General features: G+C 45.5%; 1 protein-coding gene and 1 long non-coding RNA gene across 7 annotated transcripts; one reads left to right on the forward strand and one right to left on the reverse strand.

Annotated features, from left to right (window-relative positions):
• Nucleotides 1-254: 254 nt before the first annotated feature.
• Nucleotides 255-3,520, reverse strand: LOC135302211 (zinc finger protein 541-like). Its single transcript, XM_064422645.1, has 4 exons — nucleotides 3,154-3,520; nucleotides 2,731-2,819; nucleotides 2,116-2,202; nucleotides 255-632 (listed from the first exon to the last, which is right to left on the reverse strand). The coding sequence occupies exons 1-4, from the start codon at nucleotides 3,215-3,217 to the stop codon at nucleotides 624-626; spliced, it is 249 nt and encodes an 82-aa protein (XP_064278715.1). The 5' UTR covers nucleotides 3,218-3,520; the 3' UTR covers nucleotides 255-623.
• Nucleotides 3,521-8,757: 5,237 nt separating this feature from the next.
• On the forward strand, nucleotides 8,758-19,597 carry LOC135303953 (uncharacterized). 6 transcript variants are annotated; one of them, XR_010365382.1, is made up of 4 exons: nucleotides 8,758-13,342; nucleotides 13,704-13,881; nucleotides 15,136-15,223; nucleotides 16,634-19,597. It is a non-coding gene; the product is annotated as an uncharacterized LOC135303953 (long non-coding RNA). The 6 variants fall into 6 exon arrangements; XR_010365378.1 differs by lacking the exon at nucleotides 15,136-15,223 and having other exon boundaries at nucleotides 8,766-11,751; nucleotides 11,920-13,342; XR_010365379.1 differs by lacking the exon at nucleotides 15,136-15,223 and having other exon boundaries at nucleotides 8,766-10,638; nucleotides 11,920-13,342.
• The last annotated feature ends 352 nt before the right edge of the window (nucleotides 19,598-19,949 follow it).

Below are 19,949 nucleotides of genomic sequence, written 5' to 3' on the forward strand. Positions count from 1 at the left end.
TGCATTGAATTCAGCAAAACCTCCCCAGCCACTACCAGCTGAGATGTTCAGGAATCAAAGGAGGAAGCTCCACCATGATTTCATTGGCAGTAATGGGGACACGCCTCTGAAAGTGCTGCCAGCTGAGCCAGGGGCTGGGCCTGGGGGGGACTCCTGTGCCCCCATTGCCCTCTCAGGGCAAATGCCGTGCCTGCAACACCAAGGAAATGTAATGAACACTGCCTTGGGGATTTCATAGAGACAGAAAGGCAAAATGGAGCAAACTTTGGTTTAATGATAAAAACAGATTGTGTCTCAACAAAGACAAAATGTGAAAAGTTGAAGCATAGAAACACCAAACCTGTTACATTTATTGCTAAATCTAACACTACTGATACATCTTGAATAATACTTATATATCTTAGCTAATAAACAGAGAGATTACTATCATGTAAACTAATAGAAGAATAAACAATCCTAAAAACTTGAAAAACAATCTTATTTCTATCTAGTCCTGCAGACGCCTAACTCTTGCTAGCCTGGGACAAATGCAGGGCTAATTTGGCCTTTTCTTCTTGGGGAGAGGCTGTGCATCCTTGTGTGGGCAATGTCTTCTTCTGTGCTTGTTCCTCTCCTTGATTGTTTCAAACTCCCTGGAAGACAGGAAACAAACCATCCATTGTTAACTTCATACACACCATTAAGCCAAGCGCCGAGATCTCCCTTTTTGGATGAATTTCCATCTTTTCAGGCTGTGACATCTTTGTAAAGTGATCAGCACTGTGAGTCTGATCTTTCTGGTTTCAACTCTTTGAAATGTCTTCCTCCTTTTGCTTCATCATAGGTTTAATTGGATCAGCAGCATCAAAGCAAGCTTTGATGCATGTGTTCCTGCTTCTATGAACTGTGTCTTGTTGGGGCATGGCAAGGTTTCACTGGGAATTCTGGGTTTGAACAAAGCTGTTTGGGTTTCAAGTGGGCTGTAAGCTTGAGCAGGGCTGCCAGGGGCGATCCTGCAAGTGGCCTCAGCTTGCCCTGTGGAGCCTTTGGAAAGGGTCAGCGTGCTCTAGGCCAAAGGGGCAGCTGGGAGCAGAAGGAGGAGGAGCTTGCGCACCGTTGGCACTGCCCGCATGGAAAGGGGCCTCCCGCCGCCTGGGGCGGCTGGCGCGGTTGGCAGCAGGGACACTCCGCGCTGCCAGCCCGCTTGCGGCTTCTCTTCCCGGTCTCCCCAGTCTCCTTCCTGGGAGGGCTTTTCCTCCTCTTCCGTTTGCCCGCAGTCTGGGAATCAAAGAATCCTTATCAGTGCTTCCTTCCTCTCAGAAAGCTGGAATTCACAGCATCCACCCCAAAAATCTATCAGCCTAAGCAAATTCTTCCAAACCCCGAAGAGCTGAGAAAAGGGCTGGATATGGCAGTGGGCTGCGGCAGGCTGCCAGCCATGGAGGTTGGAGGAAAATACTCCCCTTCACTACAGCTCTAAGGGGGTGGGATAAACACGTGGCTATCTCTAGTTCTACATGTCTTATTTCTACCTCTCTGCCTAACATCTATTTATCTCTGGTTTTCCTCCCCACATGTCTAGGGCATGGCTTTTACATTCAATCACACTAGTGAAGACACATGATTACCTATATTCAGCTACCAAAATGATCTCTCTCTCTCCCTCTCTCTGTCTCTCTCTGTGAAGAAAATTGTTCTTTGCTGGTAAGGAAAGTATTAAAGGTGCCATGGCACCGGCAGCTCCTTCTTGGGGATACGCTGGGGTGCTACAAAAGATCTCTAAAATTCGGCAGCATCTCCATGAAGGCAGCCCAGATGGCTGATGTTAGCAAGCAGTGGGGAATGAAAGGTCTGATTGGAATCTGAGGGTGCCAGCCCTTGAGAAACTGATATGTAGAGAGTCAAAGCCCATTTTGGTGGTGGTGCTGCTTTGTTGGGTCAAAGTTGTGCTCCAGAATTCCGTATTTTAGGGTAGCAGCACAAGAAAGCCCCGGGCAGCACCTGCTGCGCCTCTCCCAGTGCGTGGGACCAAGGGAGCTTGGCAAAGCGGCGTCTGGCGTGGCTTGCCAGCAGGGCTTGTGCCCTTCTGCCCGTTTCTTGACCCTGCTGGCATGTCTGGATTTTCTTCCCACTCACCTGAGCAAGAGTGCTGCTGGCAAGTTTCTGCTCTTTTTTCCAGCAGTAGTAATACTCCACACACTGTGCCACGGTCTTACTTGGGATCTGTTGTGAAAAGCAAAAGAAGGAATCTGAAATGGCCATCCTGTAGGGTGCATTGGAGAACAATGAGATTACAGAGTAAAGTAGGAATTAAAGTCACGGAGAAAATTGAGGAGGGTGTAAAATGAAATGAATATGCAGGAGTCAGAGAGGCATTATGCAATGTAATAAACCGAGTATTGTGCTACGTGGTAACGCATGTAATGCACAGATCAACACCAAGTCCCTCTAGCAGAGTTCTTCTTTGCCCCGTTCACTGCAGTTATCCCAGCACAAGGTGTTGTGGAAGCAGCAGCACACCTGGGAGACAGGTTTAACAGAACAGAGCTTTGTCTTCCAAAACAGCCTGGAGAGAAGGGCTGCAGAGGAAGGATCACCATTTTCACACAGGCCTTCCATGTCCTGTTCTGTGACTACTTTAACAGTTCTGGTACTTGAGAAGAGAGGGACATAGGTGCAGTATTTGGTACCACAATAGTCAACTTGTCCTTCTGATGATCTGCCAAGGTGTGGAATGTCCTGTGGCTTTACCTGCTTCTGGATGAGATGGAAATCCTTGCCGTAGGTGTGGAAAGCCTTTTGGAAGGCCTCCTTCTCCTCAGGTGTCCATCTATCAGAGCCTGGCAAGAAAAAGCAGCAGCTGAATTGATCCCTCTAGCCACTTGAAGCAGATCCCACTGGCTGCCGAAAGCAAGCTGGTGCCAGCCGTCATTCACGTGTGTGCATGTCTGCTCCCTCAGAAGGTGATGAAGACGAGAGCAGGCATTCCCCAGGGAAAAAAGCATGGAAAACGAGTCAAGCTGAAGGAGTAGATGCTGGTGCTTTCCCTGCCCCCAGAGAAGGCGAGATCGTGTGCTGGTTTTAAGCACAACTAATTGAAGCAGAAATGCTTGACACAGCCATTAAGGGCACGGCAGCATGTGTCAGTGAAGGAAGAAGCTGGGCTTAGGTTACCTGCGTAATGATAATCAGCCAAGGGATGGCCTTGAGCTGTTGGAGGACCCCCTGAGAGCAACATCTCCAGAGCCTCCTGCAAGATGCAAAGGAAAAAGGCTTGAGCTGCCCCACAACACAAAAAAGGAGCCAAACCCCACCCATGCTGCCCTGCAGCCGCTTTGCGTCTTCAGCTGAGGATTCAGGCCACTGGATCTCATATGGGTCAAAGATTGTGCTTTGCTCCCAGTCCCTCATTTTTGCTGCCCAGCCCTTGGCTCCTGCTCCCAAGGGTAGCATTTTCCTCTCCAACTCCATGATTTTGCTCCTCCTGCACCCTGAATTGCCTCAGCTGACTGCGGCTTCTGGGAATTGCCCCTCAAAATGTCTTCGAGAACACAGATCTCCAGGAGGTTTTCAAGGCAGCAGGCTGCAGGACCCTGTGGCGCTGCCTCCAGGAGAGATCTTGTTCCTGCTGGAGCCATTTGGGCTCAGCCCTGCCGCAGCTGGACGAGACACAGCAGGCAGCGAGTGCTCTGCTGCTTGTGAACTCCCTTCTTCAAGGAGCAGCCAGGAAAGGCTGTCCCGCTGCCCGAGCCTTATCAATTCCCTGCCCACTCTTGCCCGTGCCCAAACAGCCGCTTCCTACCGGAACGCTGCCGCGAGCCTGGTGCAGGCAGTGCAGGGCGAGCTCCAGCTGAGATGCTGCCCCGGGAAGGCCACGGGAGCTGGCCATGTCCAACAGTTCTCTGACTGCAAGCACAACAAAAACCCACCCAAAGTCAGCCTTGAGCCAACAAAGGGGAATGCTTGCCATACAAGGCAGGAGGAAAGCACAAGAGCTAAAGCCTGAAGCTTGGAGAGCACGAAAAGAAGAGCAAAGCAAGGGGAAGCTGAAGCAAGGGCCCACCTAGTGCTGCCTCTCCCTTCCAAGCAGCTTTTGGCATAAGGAGTGGGGGCCAATCTCCCCTCTTCCAGTGGCAGATGCCCCTGACCCATTTGGAGAGCAGCACAGTTGCTCTTTTTCCTGCTCTGCTGCAAAAGCAGAGCATTCTCCTTGCCCCTACCACTTCCACAAGGGAAGATGGGCATGACAAGGAGAGAAGCAGAGCCTGCCAAAAGCTGCCATTTTACCCAAAAACCAGCATTTTACATGCCCGACTATCTCAGGAGTGGAAGGAAAGCTAGACAGCTACCTCTGTCCGGTTTATCCAGGTCAGGGTCGTCTTCCTCCAAGGGCTTCCAGACCAGGGTTGCAGGCTCTTCAGCCTCACTTGGCGGCCCGGTCTGCAGCTCGGGGAGCTCGGCCTGAAAGTCACTGCCAACATTGATGTGTCTAGAGGAAGAAGGAGTAGGACGTAAGAAAGGCAAGTGGTCAAGAGACACCTGGTGTGCAGCCACGGCCTTGGACCAATCCCACCCTGACTCTGAAAGAGCAGTTGTCCTTCTCGCCATTCCTCAAGTTTGCTGTCCTTTAACCCTAGGCCAAAACTCACGGCTCAGTGTGGGCTCTCGCTTTCCTTTTCATTGTGCCTCTCCTTTCCACCTGAAAGAGATCAAAACAACGCTCCAGATAAAACTCATTCTGCCAAGATGTGTCGGTAGCCTGCTTTTCATCCTCATCATCACTGAAAACCCCAAGCTCCTCTGTCCCAGCTCCCCTCCATTAGGTGTCATTGCTGTGTTTTTCACTTGGAATTTCTGAGGCAGGTCCCTCTAGCATTCTGCAGCTTCCTGAAGAAGGAAAGCTGAAGGGCAGGCACTAGAGTGCCGTGAGTCTTGGGGCCAGTGAGAAGAGCCAAGAGGATGCATGGAAGATGCACTACTGCAGGCTTGGGTTGGATGGAAGGAAAAGGTTCTTCAGCCAGAGGGGGCTTGGGCACTGGAACTGCCTCCCCAGGGAAGGGCTCCCAGCACCAAGGCTGAGAGAGCTCCAAAAGTCTTTGGACACTGCTCTTGGGCACAGGCTGGGATTCTTAAGGCTGTCCTGAGCAGACCCAGGTGCTGGGCTCCATGATCTTTGGGAGTCCCTTCCAGCCCAGAAAATGCTGTGATACTGTGATTGTGTTCCTGAGAAGCACCACTCAAGAGGGCATTTCACAGCTGCCTCTGACCGTGAGGCAGAGCCAGCCCTACACACATTGAACAACACAGACAAATCTATAGCAATATCTCTCTGGAAAAGAGATGCAAGGCAGGTGGAAAAAAATCAAAAAAGCTATGAAAATAGAATATTGTTCCAGTGTCTGTAAGTGATGTAAGTATGTGAGTACATAAGAATTGCTGCAACCAGATCATTTCTGAGGATGAAAGCCAGTACTGCAGGACAAGCCCAGCAAACTGCTTCCATGCTCTGATGGGCAGGCATCCCAGAGGAGAAGTCCCATCCTTCTGGTTTTTGAAGCTTTGCAGGAGGTGTGACCAGAGTGAGGGTGTAACAGGATTAGTGGACACTGAACCCCTGACCTCCCCCGGAATGACCAAGTGGTTTTGGGGTTACCACAACGTAAATGGGTGCTAAGAACTTCTAATCAGGTGATCAGTGGACGAGAATCTACAAGTGCACCGTGACAGCTCCCTACATCCTCTATGGAAAGGTCTGTATTTCCCCTGGAGGCAGCATTATTCCTGGAGAAGTTGCACCCTGCTTTCATGTGCAACCTCGTCTGGGGAAAGTGACCACACACCATATCTCTGGTGGTTGGTGGCAGAGCCAGCTTGAGCCTCCTGCTGTTCTGTGAGTGCTTTGGGGCCCACGGGTATTTTCTTACCTTGCACAGTGCCAAAGTGCTGTGGGGATGCCTGGCGGCAGACGAGGAGATGAGGATGTCGCTGCAGAGGCCAGCTGTGGTGCTGAGTGCAGAAGGTGGCTGCTGAGGGACAGCCCAGGAGCAGATGCTGCAGCTGCTGCTCCAGCTGCTCCACCAGTGTTCCACCAACGGCCGCAGGAGCAGCAGACAAGGGCAGTTGCTACGGGCACAGCCCAACATTCCATGCAGAACCCCAGGGGAGCCATGCGACAGAAACAGGGATAGGCCACCTTTGCCCCTTCTACTTCTTCTGCTGAGAGTTTGCTCTGAGGAGCTCCCATTGAGGCTTTTCTCCTCAGTCCTCTGGACGGGGAAAAGCAGAGCAGGGACAGCTCTGGCTCTCCTCTGTGCTTCTCTGTAAGGTGCCTGCAGCTGAACAGGCAGAGGAGGCTGGCTCTGTCCAAGGGCCCATTCCACATTTCCTGCACTGCAGAACCACAAGGACTCCTGCCGCTGCCTCTCCTCTGGCTCTGAGAGGAGCTAGAGCTTGCAAATCGTTCCATGCAGAACCAAGTGCAGAGCTTTCTCTCCAAGTGGCGGCATTCATCCTGCCCCCTTTCTCAATTGTCTGGTGCCCAATAATGTCACTTGATGTTTTCCCTCCTTTGGCCTGCTGAGCTGGTCTCTCACCTCAACACCCCATCCCGGAAACTTGGAGAATCGGGATGTTTCTCAGGGCAGCTGATGCGGACACACACACTGGGGCAGTGCACCAGCATTGCTGTAGTCAACAGGTCATGCAGAATTTCTAGGTCTCTCTTCCAGCTCCCTTGAAGAAGGGAGAATGTTCATCTCTACTACTCTGGCATTCCTCTAAGGAAGGAACACCAAGAGAATTTCTTTTCCACACTAATGACCTTCAGCTTTGTTTGACTACTTAGGTGCCAGATATGGCAAAACCCAGCCATTTGTACTGCTTCCCTGCCTAAGGTTTAAGCAAAAGCAAATCTTGCTTCCTTCCCAGCCTGCATGTTACACCTACGCCAGCCACCAGCTGGGAAAACACCTGGAACAAGGCCCACTGCAAGGCAGATACTTTGTAGGCTCCAGATCCCACCTGCACTGGCTCCAGCAGGCAAGGGCAAGCTTTGGTCGCTTCCCAGAAGCAGCCTGGCCATTCCCCCCTGCCTCGCCCCCTGCCATCCTCCACAGCCCCTGCTGCCAAAGCCTTGCTAGGCAGAGCCATTTGCTGGGCTCGGTAAAAGAGTGACTTGGATTCTTCTTTGGCGCAAATACCAAAGCTGTGAGAAGTGAGAGGATCAGGTTCACAGCCGCTCTGCTTTAGCTGAGGACATTACTGGAGGCTCAGCGCCTGGTCCTTTAAATAGAAACTGAATCTGAACTCCTGGTGTCTTTGTGGTGCATGTGGATGTTTCTTTTCTAGAATCAGAGAGGTTAGAAAAGTCCTCCAAGGTGCTCAAGTCCATCTGTCCCCCAAAACGAAACAAAGTTATGTTGCTGGGCAACAAAAAGGCCTCAAGCCACTACTTTTATCCCAGCAAGTACAGTGAGACAAGAGCACTCCTTTAGATCCAGTGCATTGAATTCAGCAAAGCCTCCCCAGCCACTCCCAGCTGAGATGTTCAGGAATCAAAGGAGGAAGCTCCACCATGATTTCATTGGCAGTAATGGGGACACGCCTCTGGAAGTGCTGCCAGCTGAGCCAGGGGCTGGGCCTGGGGGGGACTCCTGTGCCCCCATTGCCCTCTCAGGGCAAATGTCGTGTTTCCAACACCAAGGAAATGTAACGAACACTGCCTTGGGGATTTCATACAGACAAAAAGGCAAAATGGAACAAACTTTGGTTTAATGATAAAGACAGATCATGTCTCAACAAAGACAAAATGAGAAAGGATGGAGCATAGTGAACATGTAACCTCTTACATGTAATGATAAATAACATACTATTAATCTACTAGTAATTTAACACAACTTATCATCTAATAGTACTAATACATCTTTTATATTATTAATGTATCTGAACTAATTAATTGAGAAATTCCTACCACGTAAATTTAATGGACGAATAAAGAATCCTAAAATCTTAAAAAGCTATCTTATTTCTTTCTAATCCTCTTGAGGCCTAACTCTTGCTAGTCCTGGACAAGTGCAGGGCTAATTTGGCCTTTTCTTCTTGGGGAGAGGCTGTGCATCCTTGCGTGGGTGATGTCTTCTCCTATGCTTGTTCCTCTCCTTGATGGTTTCAAACTCCCTGGAAGACAGGAAACAAACCATCCATTGTTAACTTCATACACACCATGAAGCCAGGCGCCGAGATCTCCCTTTTTGGATGAATTTCCATCTTTTCAGGCTGTGACATCTTTGTAAAGTGATCAGCACTGTGAGTCTGATCTTTCTGGTTGCAATTGCTTGAAATGTCTTCCTCCTTTTGCTTCATCCTAGGTTTAATTGGATCAGCAGCACCAAAGCAAGCTTTGATGCATGTGTTCCTGCTTCTATGAACTGTGTCTTGTTGGGGCATGGCAAGGTTTCACTGGGAATGCTGGGTTTGAACGAAGCTGTTTGGGTTTCAAGTGGGCTGTAAGCTTGAGCTGCCAGGGGCGATCCTGCAAGTGGCCTCAGCTTGCCCTGTGGTGCCTTTGGAAAGGGTCAGCGTGCTCTAGGCCAAAGGGGCAGCTGGGAGCAGAAGGAGGAGGAGCTTGCGCACCGTTGGCACTGCCCGCACGGAAAGGGGCCTCCCGCCGCCTGGGGCGGCTGGCGCGGTTGGCAGCAGGGACACTCCGCGCTGCCAGCCCGCTTGCGGCTTCTCTTCCCTGTCTCCCCAGTCTCCTTCCTGGGAGGGCTTTTCCTCCTCTTCCGTTTGCCCGCAGTCTGGGAATCAAAGAATCCTTATCAGTGCTTCCTTCCTCTCAGAAAGCTGGAATTCGCAGCGTCCACCCCAAAAATCTATCAGCCTAAGCAAATTCTTCCAAACCCCGAAGAGCTGAGAAAAGGGCTGGATATGGCAGGGGGCTGCGGCAGGCTGCCAACGATGGAGGTTGGAGGAAAATACTCCCCTTTACCACAGCTCTAAGGGGGTGGGATAAATACGTGGCTATCTCTAGTTCCTCATGTCTTATTTCTACCTCTCTGCCTAACATCTATGTATCTCTGGTTTTCCTCCCCACATGTCTAGGGCATGGCTTTGACATTCAGTCAAACTAGTGAAGACACATGATTACCCATTTTCTGCTACCCAAAATAATCTCTCTCTCTCCCTCTCTCTGTCTCTCTCTGTGAAGAAAACTGCTCTTTGCTGCTAAGGAAAGTATTAAAGGTGCCATGGCACCGGCAGCTCCTTCTTGGGGTACGCTGTGGTGCTGCAAAAGATCTCTAAAATTCGGCAGCATCTCCATGAAGGCAGCCTGGATGGCTGATGTTAGCAAGCAGTGGGGAATGAAAGGTCTGATTGGAATCTGAGGGTGCCAGCCCTTGAGATACTGATTTGTAAAGAGTCAAAGCCCATTTTGGTGGTGGTGCTGCTTTGTTGGGTCAACGTTCTGCTCCAGAATTCCGTATTTTAGGCTAGCAGCATAACGAAGCCTTGGGCAGCATCTGCTGCACCTTTCCCAGTACATGGGACTGTGATTGGTGTTACCAGTCACAGCCAGAAGATCTGCCTTCTGATTCCCCAGTGGGAGACAAGGCAAACCAACTTGCAGAGCAAGCCAAATAATTGTTGATTAGACACTTCTTTTAGCATGGAGTGTTCTGCCCTTTTAGCTGTCCTGGTAATATAGGCCAAATCAGTTACTAGATTAAAAGGTTGTCGGAATTTTTTAAATGCTCTGACATCAGCAGCCAACTCAGGAATTTGGGGGGTTCCTTCAATGACTTGAACATCCTACTCCCACTTCTGATTGTTTGGATCCTTCCAAGTGATAACCGATTTGTGTGATTTTCCAGAGCCATCTGTAAAAACTGTGAGGGCTTTAAGAGGAACCTTACCTTTTAGAGAATTTGGGACTAGATGGAATGTTTCTTTTAGTAGCTTGTGTTTTGGATAATGAATAGAGACTTGTCCGGGATAGCTGTCTAAATCAAACTGAAGGTATCCATTTGTCTGTAATAGCGATTCTAATTTGTGTAGTTGAAATGCTGGATAAATGTATGTTGGGTCACACGCTGCAGGGGTTCGGAGGTGGTTCCTGTCTTTAATGATTAACTGAGCTAAAAGCTCTTGAGGGATTGTAATAGTTTTTTTGGTGTGGCAAAAATACCCATTCTACAATTAACAATTTTTCTGTAGAAGACGGGTCCCACTGAAAAAGCAGTGCCTGGAAATGTGGGGATTTACCAAGACTAGCAAACTGGGAGGTTAGAGAGCAGTCAGCGCGGTGTGCTTTTCGAGATGAGATAGCAGGTGCTACCTTTTGCAGCGCGTCGTGGGCATCTGGAGTTAAGATGAGCTGGGAAATCAGGTCATGGCTCCCCTTCAGTAGGCTGAACAAAGGGCACAGCTCTTCTCTCGTGAGTCCAAGCAGTGGTCGGATCCAGGTGATGGAGCCACACAACTGTTGTATGTCCCTTAGCATTTGAGCCTTATCTTTGATGGAGATATTTTGGGGAATAATGGCTCACCCGCTGATAAGGAATCCAAGGTACTTCCACAGGGAGGTCTACTGGGTTTTTCAGGAGCAATATCAAAACCTGCATCTTCAACTGCTGTCATAGTCTTTCTGATCACTGGGTTAAGGTAAGTCTTTTCTTGGGAGCAAATTAAAATGTCGTCCATATAATGCCGAAATATAGCTTCAGGGAAGGCTTTCCTGATTGGAGATAGAATCCCAGCCACAAACATTTGACATAAAACAGGGGAAGTTTTCATTCCCTGTGGCAATGTGACCTAATGATATCTTTTAAAGGGTTCTTGACAGTTGATTGGTATCGAAAATGCGAATTTGGGAGTGCGGGACAGAGAGGGATGTTGAATAAACAGTCTTTGATATCAAGGATTGTGAGCTGCCAGTCCCTGGGAAGTACAGAAGGTGAGGGGAGCCCTGGTTGCAAGGAGCCCATGTCTTCTAAAACATCATTTACTTTCCAAAAGTCTTGTAATAACCTCCATCTGTCTTTGCCAGGTTTTTTATAAAAAGACATGGGTCAGGAGCTAGTTGATGGTACAATGTGTCCTTTTAATAATTGTTCCTGTACTGGGGCATGGAGCACTTCTAATTTGTCATTTGGAAGGCCCAATGATCCACCCACACAGGATCATACCCACAGGGAGGGATCATACCTTTTCCCACAGATGGACAACAGCCATATTGAGTGGTTTAGTTTTCATTTCTTTTTAATTCCCAAAGTTTCATTTTTTTCAACATTGTAATACAGCATCTCTATTCAAATCATTATACTCACCTTGGTTAATTAAATATTTATTAATTTATTTTGCCCCCATAATATCAGACAAAAGCATAGGACAAAAGCATAGGAAGAACAACAAGCAATTACAGAAATACAGTATCTTCCCTGAAAATCCCTTGGAAACCATGTTAAAACAATGGGAAGAACATCAACTTACTAAAGATAAAGACCCACAGCTCAAGATTGTGCATTGCATGTTAGAATGGCCAAAGAAGAAATTAAAACAAGGTCTTCGCTGGCTGAAGCATGGGTCTACCAGGATGTGGATTTGCGAAGTACTTTACAATTACGCCCAAAATAAATTAAATGCAGACTGGAATTGCAGTATGTGGAGGTCTGGTTTAAATATTGGAACAGCGAAAAGGAAGTAGAAACAGATAAACCAAATTCTCTCTGTAATGATCAATGATAAAGACACAAGGAGGAAAACCAATCAACCAAGGTGGGACTCATTAAATTTCCTCCCCCCTACTGCACCTCCCAACGAACCAGCTGCAACTGCAGCTGAGTCATTGGAGGCTTCAATGAGTCATGTAACTGAGAGGGCTGAAGAAATTGAAAGTAGCAGTGGGACATCAGAAGAAACGTATATTCTATCATTCTCCTCCAGGCAAATTACAAATTCAGCCATGCAGGAAGTTCCATCCAATCAAGAAGGTCCAGCCTTCTTCACTTGAAGGAGAACCCTGGTAGTACAAAAATGTTCCTCCTGCTCCAGCAGTAAAGATAAAACAAAGGTGGCATCCCTCAGAGAGGTCCCAATGGAGGGTGCACAAGGTGGAATAGGATATGTAAATGCACCCCTCACCTCTTCAGAAGTGAGGCATTTTAAAAAAGAAATGGAGATATTATTCAGTGACCCAGTAGGTATGTCAGAAAAAGTTTACCAGTTCTTAGGCCCTAGGATTTACCCTAGGGGAAAATGAAATTCAATAATGCAAACCCTTTTCTCTCCAGAGAAGAGAAAAGTTATTTAGACTGCAGGGATCAATATATTGGACAGAGAACATAATTTAGGAACAACTGGAGAGAAGAAATTACCATTAACAGATCCAGAATGGAACCCTAACTCAGATGAGGGAAGAAAAAGTATAGCAGAATACAGAACCCGAATTGTAAGGGGAATAAAAGAGGCAGTCCCCAGAGTTAATAACATGAAGAAAGCCTTTGGTAGCAAACAATAAAAACATGAGAGCCCAACTGACTGTATAACTCGCTTAAATAATAACATCCAATTATATTTAGAAAGAGATTTAGGTAGTGAAGGAGGGAAGACAATGTTCTAGGTCCACTTTGGGTTACATTCTTGGCCTGACATAAAACAGAAATTAGAGAAATTAGATGGATGGCCAGAAAGAAGTTTAGATGAGTTATTAGCTGAAGCACAGTAAGTTTATGCCAGGTGAAATGAAGAGAAAATGAAGACTAAAGCTAAGATGATGGCTGCTGTCCAAATTCCTAAACCAATTAGGCAGGATGGGGAGAATATTCAATTGAAGAAACCTATTTGCTTTTATTGTAAGAAAGAAGACCATATGCAATCCTGCTGTTTTAAGACATTGAGGGACTTAAGAGATTCTCCAAGTGGAGAATCAACCCTCAGAGAACTGAGGGGGTCAGGGGCTCTTCTTCTTGGGGCACAAAAACCATCTTCAAGAGCCCTTGATAAAATCAAGGATAGGACCCCTAGAACAATTAATGGAGTTATTAGTAGACACAGGAGCAGAGACAACTTGTTTAACTGAAAAACCAAATGCATGTGCCATAAGCAAAGACACTTTCAATATTTGTGCTGCTAAAGGGGAATCCTTCCCCATTCCCATCATTAAGAATGTCACTATAAAGGGTAATGGACTAACCAGAAAGGGAGATTTGTTTTTCTACCTCCAGCAGGTAACAACTTACTTGGCCAGGATCTCCAGATACCTTTGAAAGTTGGAGTAGTTCCACAAGAAGGAAGGATGAAGGTCATTTTGTTTACTTTATCCACACAAGATGAAAACTGATTAATCCTACAGTGTAAGCCCAACCAGGTAACTGGGATAAAATGAACATTACACCCATTGTAATTAATCTCCTTCCAGATATTAAACCAGCAAAAGTACCCTGGCACCCCCTTACAAAGACCAAACGGTATTGGCTAAAACCCATAATAACTGAACTGTGACATTATAATATACTAGAGCCATGTACTTCCCCATACAACACCCCATTCTTGCTATTAAAAAGCCTGACAATAGCTACAGGCTAGTTCAAGACCTACGTGAAGTACATAAAAGAGTGCAAGCTGTGTGCTCATTAGTACAAAATCCTTACACCTTGTTAAGTTATCACCTATGCACTCTTGGTTCTCAGTAACTGACCTGAAGAATGCATTTTGGTCATGCCCTGTAGATTCTCCTTCTAGACACCTGTTTGCTTCCACCTGGGAAGATCCAGACACTGGAAGGAAACAGCAGCTGACCAGGACCTGGTGACTGCAAGGGTACATGGAGTCTCCCACACTCTTCGGTCAAGCCTTGGAGAGCCTGTTCATTTCCTTTTCTCCACCCTCAGGAATACAAGTAACACAGTATGTAGATGACATACTACTCTCCAGAGAGCAAGAATCCACTGTAAAATTAGGCACCATTCAGTTACTGAACCTTCTAGGAGAGAATGGACTAATAGTATCTAAATCCAAATTACAATTTGTTAAACCAAAGTAAAATATTTCGGACATGTAATTGGTCATGGTACCAGAAAATTGAGTACTGAAAGGATAGAAGGGATTTTAAATTTACAACCTCCCCAAACAAAGAGCGAGGTTAGACAATTATTAGGCTTAATGAGGTACTGTAGAATATGGATTGATGAATACACACAAAGTGTCACAATTTTATATGAAAAATTAACTACATCAGAACCTATTAATTGGACCCAAGAGGATAATAAAAACTTAGAAAATTTAAAGCAAAAGATGATTCAGACCCCAGTTCTCTTTCTTCCTTCACTAGAAGAAGATTTTCACCACTATATTAACATAGAGAAAGGAATTCCTTATGAGGTCTTGGCCCAAGAGTGGTCAGGAATCCATAAACCTGTAGCCTACTTGTCCATATTGTTGGTCCCTGTGTCCCAAGGATGGCAAACATGCATCCAACCAATCACTGCAGCAGCCATCCTAGTAACAGCCAGCCAAAAACTTACATTTGAGAGAAATCTGACAGAATACATACCACACTCCACCCAAACCATTCTTAAACAACGAGCAGCCGAATGGCTAACAGACTCTCATATTATACAATATGGGAGCACCCTCATCCATTCCACAACTGTAACCCTGAAAACAACCACCCACACCAATCCTGCACAGTTCCTATGTGGAATTCCCCAAAAACAAGATCTCATGCACAACTGCAGAGTTTTTATAAACCTGCAAACAAAAATTCAAGAAGACCTCCTAGAGAGCCCATTAGATGAAGGAGAAATCCTGTTCATCGATGGATCATCTAGAGTAGTAAATGGAAAGAGGTGCTCTGGATACTCCATCAGAGATGGAATAGAACTGTACAGGTTAGAAAAGGAAAACTACCACCTTCCTGGTCTACCCAGGTATGTGAATTAGATGCTTTGGAAAAAGCATTGCACAGACTAGACAGAGCTATTGGAACCATTTATACGGACTCTAAATATGCATATGGAGTAGTCCACACGTTTGGGAAAAGCTGGGCTGAAAGAGGGTTTCCCACATCTAAGGCCAAAGACATTTTACACAAAGAACTTATATTAAAAATTTTAGAGGCACTTAAGTTACCGAAAGAAATTGCAATGGTACGTGTTCCAGGTCATCAAAAGGGAACTCTGGAGAAACCAGAGGAAACATCCTAGCAGACCATGCTGCAAAGGAGGCTGCTTTTGAGGGGGAATTAAAGGTATACAGATTTTATCCAAGAGACACACCCGAGAGTACACCAGACAACACCCTTCCTATCCCTATTTTTAAAGACAATGAAAAACAGAAACTCATATCACTAGCTGGAAAGGAAGATTCTGAGGGACGGTGGCATCTTCCTGATGGCCATCAAATGTTAAATAAAGAGCTCACTCGAGAAATTTTACAGAACCTCCACCAATCCACGCACTGGGGATCTAAAGCTTTAGCAGATCACTTTCTTCAGAATTTTGGATGTCGGGGAATTGATGAATTAGCTAATCAAATTACCACAGGTTGTATAATTTGCCAAAAAGTCAATAGAAAATTAACGAGGAGAACGAGACCTGGAAGAATTGAAATTGCAATTAGACCCTTCCAAAGTATTCAAATTGATTTCACAGAAATGCCCCATGCCCAAAGATGGAAGTATTTCTTACTGATTGTAGATCACCTTACCAATGGGGTTGAAGCATTTCCACTGTTAATGCCACTGCTCAAACAGTAAGAAAGGTAATCCTAGAAGAGATAGTCGCAAGATATGGAATTATAAATAACATTGATTCAGACCAAGGTACCCATTTTACATCATTAGTATTGCAACAGTTGGCTCAACAATTAGGAATAACTTGGAAATTACATACCCCTGGCACCCTCAAAGTTCGGGAGGGGTAGAACGCATGAATCAGACTATTAGAACAGCCTGGACCAAACTGATGTTAGAAATGAAGTGGACTTGGATAAAGTGCCTACCCCTTGCCCTTCTCAGAATCCAGAGCTAACCCAGAGCTGACTTAGGTTGTTCCCCATATGAAATGTTATACAGGCTTCCCTATTTAGCCACCCCACATCAAGTAACTGCCAAAGAGTGAGGAAATATAAATGTGCAAAGGGATATTCAAATGATTGCCCAGAATCTAAAAGACTTAAAGCAGAGAGGTCTTGTACCCCAGAACATTCCTTTAGACTTCTATTTACATAAGATATGCCCCAGAGAGTAGGTACTTATTAAATGCTGGAAGGAACAATCCCTGACTCCATCAGGGGAAGGTCCTTTCCAAGTTCAACTGACCACAGAGACAGCCATCCGAGCACAGGAAAAAGGGTGCACTTCCGTCAGCCGAGTAAAAGGTCCAGTAACACCACCGCAAGATAACGAGAAACCTCCATGAACTACTCTCTACAACAGTCCTCCCCGGTGTTATTCCTGAAATTATTATATCAATTGTTATTCTCTCACTGTTTTACAGTAGAGAATCTAATGGTTATTGTACTTACTATTTAACAAGTTATTATGAATTTTCAATTCCATTTCTCCACCAGTGAAGAGTATCATTTCCCTGAGAAATGACCCTTCCTCTCCAATAACTATGTCTTTTTTTTTTTTTTTTTTTTTTTTAAATTTCCTTAGGAGAAACAACATGAATAGAACCAAGGCCAGTTCCAGGTAGGACTTTCCTGCATTTAGGTCCCTTCCTGCATCCAGGTACACTCCCATGAAAACCAAGGGGTCTGAACCCAGTAGGAAAACCAGAGAGGTTGAATGGTCTGCACCACCTATCAAAGAGTACCACAGCACTTCAATCTTCCCATTGACCCCTGAGCGAGGGAAGGGAAGGTGCGCCCTACTCCTCATACTCTCCCTCTGGATCCTGTAGATCCCCCTTGTCAGAGCCTGTGTCTGCTGCCACCAATGCTAACATACAGTGTACCTGACCAAAGGAAACTCCTACCTCATAAAACACTCATTCCAGGCACATTCTTATGTAAATCCCTTTTGTTATAATATGATGACACTGAGTAGATACTGACAATCAGACAAAAACCAATGGATTGGTAGAAATATTGGAAATGCAAACCAGAAAAGGAATGGAGAGTGTCCTGATGAAGAGATTTGGCTATATGTCAAATTTAATTATATAACGAAAAAGAAGGATTTGTTAAAAAGGAAAACTTATGATGTTGATTTGATTCGAGAAATTGTAATAACTGAAAGGGGGAAACAAAAGGGGGACAATCCATTAGCTACCGATAAAAACTTATTTATTGTTTTAGCAGAACAAATTAGTAAAAATCAAAATATAACCAATTGTTGGGTTTGTGGAGGCACCTTCAAATCAGAAGCCTGGCCTCAGCAAGGAGTCAGTATTGGACCCCTCAAATGACTTAAACTAAATTATTTCCCCTCCCAAACTCCAAGAGATCAAGACAATTGGCTATTGAGGGACACAGTTCTTGGAGAAGAATGCATCTGGAGAAAAGGAAAAAGATACACTGAGGAAGTTGTAGAAACTACCTGTAAAAGATATTTACTAACTGAGGATCACATGGATGTATCAGTGGTGGATACTGAACGAACCAGATACCTTTTGGTCAAAGAAGAAAATCAGAAACAAGAACTGCATATTACATCCCAATGAACAACTTTATCAGTGCTGGGACCCTAAAAGTCAGCCTTTATTCAGTATTACCCCAAGTTTCTAAGTATTGGACCTCCACTTTTATCACGCTTTCACATTTTTGGGAGGCCCCCCAAGGTTTATACTGGAATTGTGGGCAAAGAGCATATTCTAAACTCCCTTCTTACTCGTGTGGCAATTGTACCTTAGGAGCAATACGACCTAGCCCCTTTCTACTATCAGAAGCAGCTGGAAACCAGCTCGGAGTTCCCCTAGATGATAAATTAAAGAGACAAAAAAGATGTGAAATAGGGGGAATGTAACAATGGGGTAAGGAAGAGTGGCCACCAGAGAGAATTTTAGAAACTTACAGACCTGCCACTTGGGCTCAGGAGGGGAGCTGGGGCTATCAAACTCCCATTTACATGCTAAATCACATTACTGGACTACAAGCCCTGATTCACGTCATATCTAATCAGGCCAAGAGTGCAATTGATTTTTTCAACGCCCAACAGAAGCAAATGAAAACAGCTGTATATCAAAACTCTTTAGCCCTAGATTATTTATTAGCCAAAGAGGGTGGAATATGCGGCAATTTCAACACATCAGACTATTGTCTGCATATTGATGACCATGGTGAAACTATTACTAAAATTACCCAAAACATCAGAAAGCTTACACATGTTCCAGTCCAGTTTTCACCTGATTAGTGGAAAAATATGTTCTCTAGGGAGTGGTAGAAGAAAGCCTTAATTATTTTTCGAGTTTCCTTAGTTAGCCTTCTCTTTCTCCCGCGCTTAATCCCATGTTTCATTCATCTAATTACCTCAGTAGTACAAAGCATGTTCGCTAGTCAAAATCTTCAAACGAGCCAACATTCTATGCCTACTGTCAAGAAAATCATAAATCTCAATCCAATCAAAAGAGATAGGAAAACGGGTAAAAAGGCCCAGCAAGTTTAGATTAATTTTAAACAATTAAACACTATCAACAAAGAACTTTTACATTTATGTAAATGCAAAAGCCAATGACTAACATAAGAGAAAGAGGGAGGAACTGTCATTTATAAAATCCCTTACATGGCTTTTGCACTTGTGAGTGGTTTATATTTGTAACTGTTAATTAGCTTTTGCATTTATAACTGTTTAAAGTTACTAGTTTGATCAAATAAAAGTGTTCAAATTAATGAAGTAAATAATATAAAATCATTATCAAGTTATACTAGCTATTCAGTAGATCCCAACTGAATGTTTAACAGTCCTGTTAAAATAGGTAGCAAAATAAGAACTATATTATTTTTATAATCCTTTGTTCTTAACCTAATTACATTATTTGTAAATTTAATTATCTCTTTTTAGTAGCCTTATACTTTCAAAGTTCCCAGTGCAGTTTCCTCTCACCAACAGCATGCAGCATTTTACAGACAATTTCTAGCCCACTCCAGGTTGAACTGGTAACTTGATGCCACAGCAATGGTGCATACTAATGAGAGAGAGCTTCCCATCAAAAACCTCAGAGATATCATCCCACCCCAGTGACAGCACACTCTGGGAAAGAAGATCTTAGCCCATCATCTACTAGCACCAATCACCTGAGACTATGGGGGCAGGACTGCAAGTACAGACTGAGGGGACCGAGAACATCAAAGGGGCAGCCTGGCCTGAAGAGCTGTCTTTGCTGTCTTTTACTGTTCCTGGGACTGTGACTTACCTACAGCAGGGGACCCCACACTGCAGATTTCAGTCAATATCTCTTTTTAGAGACCTTATTCCAGATTTGAGGGCAGACTAAGTGCATTCACTGCAATGCCCTCGGGTTCTTGCCTTGGGGCCAGACGCCAGTTCAGCTAGAGGTTTCCTCAATCCTTGGGCCTGGGACTTTATCCTTTTTTCTTTCTTTCCTTTCTTCTTTTTCCTTACCTCCCTTTTTGTTTTTCCCCTTTAAATAAACACCCTATTTTTGTTCAAATCGCCAAAGCTGTATCTTTTTACCACATTCAGTAAATTTTCAGACTTCATGCCAGCTCCTCGGAGCAAAGCATGAAGATTACTCCACCAAGGCAAGTATGTGTAGTACTCTCTTGTGTTGGCATCAGTTCCCGTGGCAGAACATGCCTTCCCACTGGACACTCACCTGCACCTGAGCCTGTGGAGAAGCCCGGCTCCCTCCCCCTCTGCCCACAGCAACACAGACACTCCCAACCTTTCCCAAGAGCTGCAACACAACCACAGGCACAGCAGCATCCCCAGCAGTGACACCACTGCTCTGCTCCATTCTGCCCTGCTCTGCTCCTCTAGTCACAGCTGCAAGCCTGTATCTCCACAAGAG

This window comes from Passer domesticus, chromosome 6 (genome assembly GCF_036417665.1).
Source record: "Passer domesticus isolate bPasDom1 chromosome 6, bPasDom1.hap1, whole genome shotgun sequence".
In the NCBI taxonomy this organism is placed as follows: Eukaryota; Metazoa; Chordata; class Aves; order Passeriformes; family Passeridae; genus Passer; species Passer domesticus.

Coding starts and splice junctions, on each gene's coding strand:
- LOC135302211 (XM_064422645.1), bottom strand. CDS start 3,217: ATGTTGCTCTCAGGGGGTCCTCCAACAGCTCAAGGCCATCCCTTGGCT. Junction 2,820..3,153: donor GGCTGATTATCATTACGCAG/GTAACCTAAGCC, acceptor TTTTCTTGCCAG/GCTCTGATAGATGGACACCT. Junction 2,203..2,730: donor TCCATCTCATCCAGAAGCAG/GTAAAGCCACAG, acceptor TTTTCACAACAG/ATCCCAAGTAAGACCGTGGC.